This window comes from Oratosquilla oratoria, chromosome 6 (assembly GCF_046742065.1).
Source record: "Oratosquilla oratoria isolate Oo_2021 chromosome 6, ASM4674206v1, whole genome shotgun sequence".
NCBI lineage: Eukaryota > Metazoa > Arthropoda > Malacostraca > Stomatopoda > Squillidae > Oratosquilla > Oratosquilla oratoria.
This window is the reverse complement of record NC_134782.1, coordinates 1055001-1061316: the sequence shown is the minus strand read 5'-3', so window position 1 is coordinate 1061316 and position 6316 is coordinate 1055001. Positions and strand designations below refer to the sequence as shown.

The 6316-nt window shown below is 35.6% G+C and overlaps 1 protein-coding gene across 11 annotated transcripts in view; it reads right to left on the bottom strand.

The window, feature by feature from the left end:
* Positions 1 to 4155: 4155 nt before the first annotated feature.
* The window catches only part of Crag (DENN domain-containing protein Crag), a 150026-nt gene continuing 147865 nt past the window's right edge, over positions 4156 to 6316 (bottom strand). For all 11 annotated transcript variants that reach the window (XM_076186292.1, XM_076186296.1, XM_076186297.1 and 8 more), the window contains one exon: positions 4156 to 4346. In XM_076186292.1, coding sequence (XP_076042407.1) covers positions 4210 to 4346 — 137 coding nt within the window. In that variant the 3' untranslated portion in view covers positions 4156 to 4209. The remainder of the gene's footprint in view (positions 4347 to 6316) is intronic.

Below are 6316 nucleotides of genomic sequence, written 5' to 3'. Positions count from 1 at the left end.
GGGGGCTTTGGGGAAGAGGGGAATGTCTGTTGAGGAAGGAAGGGAGAGGACGGAAGACAGAGGTGAGTGGAGAATGGTTGTATATGGATGATGATGTGACTGCATGAGGAGGAATGGGCAGGGGGGTGGGGTAGTATGTGTGAGTAAATTTTGACGCAGCCCGAAGGGATTTCTCCCCGTCCTCGCCTTATATGCAAAGGGGGACGGAGAGGGGGGGTCGCCGATTAAATGAAGCGGCCTTGCTGTGGATGTACTGTGTCTTGCGACACTGCTTCTGACCCAGGGCAGTGGGCAGGGTGCAGGGATGACCCGTCATCCAGGAGGTGCTCAGATGAGAGGAAGGGTGGGAGGGGTGTGGAGTGTATTTAGGGATGAAATGGGTGGGAGTGTTTTTATGCCTTTCCCTTTTTGGCTACCTCCCTTGGAAGGGGGAAAAAGCCTTGGTATATGTATGTATGTATATGTGTTTTGTTTTACCGTATGTTATTGACAATGCATTCATAGAGTACAGCACCGCGAAATAGCAACGCGTAAACATCGACATAATGTATGTACTGCATTGGTAAATTAAAAATACTTTATTCAATTTTTCACTTATTACAAAATGATTGTAAGCTTGAACTAGTTTTTATTTATTTGTTTTTTGTTTTGTTTCACCGTATGTAATTGACAATGTATTCATAAAGTACAGCAAATTGTACGTATTGATGAACAAGTACAGGTACTTTTTTATACTTTATTACAACATGATAAATAAATGTTGTTTGGAAACTTAAAATAGATTTTTTTATTAACCTTGTTTAATAAAAAATGCAATCAAAAGTAAAATAAAGTACTGAAAAATGGCTATTGGCAGTTTAGCCTAGGCTACACCAGGCCTACCTAGCCTACTTGTAAGCAAATTCGACTTACGTCGTTTTTCGACTTACGTCGTGTCTCCTGGAACCAATTAACGACGTAAGGTGAGGTGTACCTGTATATGAAATCTGTATTATATATATGCAAATAAAACAAAATATATCAATTGATATTTATTTACTGACGCTAAATCATATAAAATATATCCATGGAGTCCTCAACACTTTCAGAATGACTTGTATTAAATCAAGTGAAATACATCTATGGTCAATTCTCAGATAATAAACTTTTACAAAAACTCTAAACAATGATTTCTGGTGAGGAAATAACTGCCAACTCTAACTGTACATACATCACATCCCTTTCCTTCATGAAACTGGATGTGACACACAATGCTAATCACCATAGTAATAAAGATTAAATACCTGCCAACCTTTGCTATACAAACATTTGTTGGTTACAAAATCATATTTGCCAAATCTTTACATCTTACCAACTTTTCATAAATGATTTATGGTCTTTATGTGTTGGAACACATTATGAGAATGCCTTAAAGGGTACAAAACACACTTCACTGGACAAGTCAACACTCACAAAAGAAAATAAAACGAAAAAGAAAAAGAAAAGAAAAAAAAAATGCAGTAGACCTGAACTTGCATTCCTATACTATTCTATGCCTCACAAATCATGGGCTTGAAGATGATGCATGAAGAGGTAGCAGCATGTAGAAATAGTAGTAGTAGTAATAGTAGTAGTAGTAACAGTAGCTGTAATAGCAGTAGTATCTGTGGTAACAGTAGTAGTAGTACAACAGCAAATATTACAAAGGTTAACAATAGCGATGAAGGCAGGAAAAACAATATATGAAATAGGGGGGATAATGACAGAAGATAGAGTTTAATTATACGAAAGAGATAATGGAAGTTGAAATGCATTTTGTCTACTTTGCCTCCAGGAGCACAGTTCTACCTCACCACCAGCAGGTTGGTGCATAAACCACAGCATGAATTATTCTGAGCCTTTTCTCTCTCTCTCTTTTTTTTTTCCTCTTTTTTTTTTTTTTTTATTCAAAACTTACACATATCAAGGAGACTAGTTATAACATTCAATCTGCACTCCCAGAAAAAAAAAAAAAAAAAAAAAAAAAAGAAGAAGAAGAAGAAGAAGAAGAAGAAGAAGAAGAAGAAGAAGAAGAAGAAGAAGAAGAAGAAGAAGAAGAAGAAGAAGAAGAAGAAGAAGAAGAAGAAGAAGAAGAAGAAGAAGAAGAAGAAGAGGAGGAGGAGGAGGAGGAGGAGGAGGAGGAGGAGGAAGGAAAAAAAAAAAAAAAAAAAAAATTGCACCATAGGTATCTTGTATGAAGATTAACAATACATGTAAGGACTTGCACACCAATGATTATATCAGCTTTACACAATCAACTCTGGGAATTCAACCTTAATAGGATTAGGCACCTAAGCTCCTTATAACATTCTGACACAACTTCTTGCTGTATGATTTTCGACACAATTTTCTGTCACTTATTCATAAGTACTATCACCATCACAGAGGAAATCATACCATTTCATAAAATATGTCAAAACACTTTTGAAATATGCAATAGATTGTACATAAAAATAACGCTTTCATTAATTAATATTGAACACATAGCAGAGTACCCTTTACGTATAAACACAAATTTCTCCCCTGCACATTCTTAGTAAATTATAAAAATTATCATAATATTTTTTTCTCATGAATTCAATATATATTTTCTCTACAGTATAAATAGTTTTTGAACAAAAAAAATAAAACATTTATCTAATAATAATAACAAAGAGAACTACCAATGCATCAAAGAACTGAATTGTTGCTCAAAAATTTCACTTATTAAAACTTTAATCTAATTGGAAAGAATTTAAATTACACTAGAGAAAATATCTTTATATCTTTAGTCTTGATTTCTAATAACTTAGCTGTGACAGTGTGATTGTTATCTCCTGGTATGGTATGGAACTCACCAATAAACCATGATCAATTCTAGAACAATTGTAGGGAATTTATCTATTTATCATCAATGTCACTCTATTGACTTACAAAATAAACTTATACCTACACCAGCTTCTCTAACAGAGCAAACCTGAACACTGTGTAGGATGCAGTCTCTTAAGCAGAAATGTGATAAAATTTCACTGCCCGATCAAAGGAACTTGGTGACAGCTCAAACCTAAGTTTGAGAACCTGATCAACAAAACCAACAAAAATGAGAAGACAAGAAGCAAGAAAAGAGTTATCACAACTTTCAGTGTACCATTTTAAAGGAGAATACTTAAAAACAAACCAAGTTTAAAGGTGAAATTTTAAAGCAAACTGTATACTCTTAAAGGTCAGTGTGGAGGACAATAAGAGAGAAAGCCAAGAGACCTATTTAAAAGAGGACCCCCTCCAGGAACCTCTAAACAAGCTGCAGCCATTATAATCAAGTAAGCAAGTCCCAAACAAAACTGAGAACTGGAGGTTTCCAAACAATATTCACCTTTAACCATGAGATATTGAGTATTTACAAGGAAGTAATGTGATAGACAACATACCACAAACATTACAAACTGGAATTAACATTTCACTATAACAGGAAAGGCATCAACTTGCTTTTTTTTTTCTTTTTGAGATAATAAAATATTTTCCTTCAGAGACCTGAATATTTTGAATCTTTGAAAGTGTGATGAATCCTTGTACCCATATCCCAAAACAATAAAAATCATCTAAAGCAATATAAACAGTGTACTATTGCATATAAACAAATATCAATATTCATACCAGTAAGCTGCCCATTCTATGGGTATCACAAATTCATATGCCAAATCTTTTTTTAAAAGAACAGGGAGCAATTTCAGCAAGGACTGCAATAATGAAATAATAATACAACAAAGTCCTTGAAGCATTCAAGAATCGAAACACTTTAGATTGCACTACAATATAATACATAATTCATGGAAGGTTAACATACAAAGAAGAGTACATATGCCAATAAGCAATGATGTTCAGGAGCATCAGTTCACTCTCCTCTTTTGTGAAGAGTTCTGAGGAAAAAACTTTGTCTGGTAAATATTTGTACCTCTTTGCATATTTGGCTTTCCACTTCATTCCATCACTTGACAGCCATTGTTGTCTTCACATCCATTTATCATGTCCAACCACAAGCCGTACAGAACTGTCCAGCAGCAAAGATATGTAGAAGAAAAGATGAAGAAGAAGAAGAAAAAGAAAGAAAAAAAAAAAAAAAAAAAGAATTATAAATATATATATATAAATATAATATATATATATAAATAAAAAGAGACAAGGAAAAAAATACTATGCAAATAACACAGAAAATCACAAAGAAAGCTGGCAGAAGTATCGACGGCAGAAGACGGCAGCAATGGAAGGCGGTGAGTCGGACTTGCTGAGGACCTTCATACAGCTCCGTTCTATTCGCTCATATGCACGACGGTACTCACGGTCAAAGGCAGCTGCAACAATGATAGGGAAAACTTGTACAAAAATCTGCAGTGATAATGCTATACCATGTATAATATATTTTCACAATTATGCACTCAGGACAATTTTTGAGGAACATATATTTTATGTGTTAAAAAAAAAAAAGTATGGCAGTTTGATGGGCCACGGCTCTCAAGAACATGAAATTGTACAAGGATAGATTGATGGGGTGAGAAAATCAATCATCCATTGCCACTAAATGGAAAATCCACAGCCGCACAGTGGCTGGCAACAATCATCTCCCACAGATCCCTCTGAGAAGAGACTTTGGATTGTTGTCTGTATTGCATCAATGTGGGACTCTTTCCTTGTCACTGGCAGTTGCTGGTTGTCAGCTCTCCATGTGTGAAAAAGTGTAAGAAATACAGCTAAAATTGATGGAGAGATCTAAGACCCAGTCCTGAGACAAAGTGTCAGCCACAAAAGTGGATTGTGAAAAGGATCCCTGCATAATTATCAGTAACGATCTCAAATAATCTAAGCTGTGTATTTCAGCCTCTGAAAAAGCAAACAAGATTCTAGGACTGATTGTGCAATCTTTTGAATTCAAAAGTTCATCTCTCATTAACAAGCTATATCAATCGTTAGTTTGTCCACATTTGGAATATGCTGTTTCCGTATGGTCACCGAATCTTATTAAAGACATTGACAGATTGGAAAAAGTACAATGGCGAGCCATAAAACTGATTCCAAATATAAAAAATAAATCATACGAAAATCGACTAAAACATCTGTTATCCCTTAAAAAGCATAGACTCAGAGGTGACTTGATACAGGTCTTTAAGATTCTAAACGGAATTGACAACATCAGAGGTGACAAAATTTTCACACTGAATGAGAATCTGTCAAGAAATAATGGTCTCAAACTGTCAGGAAATAGATTTAATTTGGAAGTGGGTAGAAACAACTTTGCCAACCATGTAGTTAATGAATGGAACAAATTTCCTGCAGAAGTAGTGCAATTCGAAGCTTTAAGATTAGTTTAGATACACCTAAGCAAGATACTGTAATGCCTGCATGATTGAGCATTAATCTTAAAGTTTAAAGACTGGGATGAAGGCATAGATTTGCTATTACATGCCACTACAATAATAATGCACGAGGGTCTAGGATTTTCTCCTTTTTATTTGATGTTCAGTAGAGCCCAATGAGAGCCCCTTGTCTCCTTATATGGGATATTGTCAAAAGATTCAAAAGGAAATACCCCTACTCAAAGCTTGTAGGCACTAACTTTGAAAGGTTAAAAAAGTCAAAGAAATAGCTAAGAAGAACCTGGAAAGGTCACAAGAAGTCTACAAAGGTTAATATGATAGGAAAACTATTAGAAGAGAATTCAATGTTGAAGACTATGTCTTAATATTATCTCCTAAGTTTACCACGTTGCATCCAAAATATGAAGGACCATTCAAGGTGCTTGAGAGAAGGGGCAGTGATAACTATATAATGAGAAATCTGAAGAGGAGATCAGGTGTGCAACAAGCACATGAGCCTCAGGGAAATGTGGAGGAGCAAGCAATTGGTGTGATTGAAATGGGACAAGCTAATGGAAACTGATTAGGATATTGGGAATCTAAATTTGTTGTATAATTTAGACAGGTGACATATATGAGGCATTAGAGGGATCTCTGTCATCACTAGCAGGAGAGATGTGTGAAGAAGTCCGAGTGCTCCTCTGTAAGAATGCCAAGATATTTTCCTCTTGTCCCACCATTATTCAAGCCATATCACATGATGTCATCTTAGAAGATGGAGCAAAGTTGGTGAGGCAGGCCCCTTACAGATTCTCACCCCAGAAAAAGAGGATTATGGAAAAAGAAAAGAAGCAGTTTATGGATCAAGGATTTGTGAAGCCTAGTAGTTCTTGGGCTTCACCAGCCGTGTTAGTACCAAAACCTGGAGGTGAGTGGAGACTGTGCTGATTACAGAAAGGTGAATGTGGTCA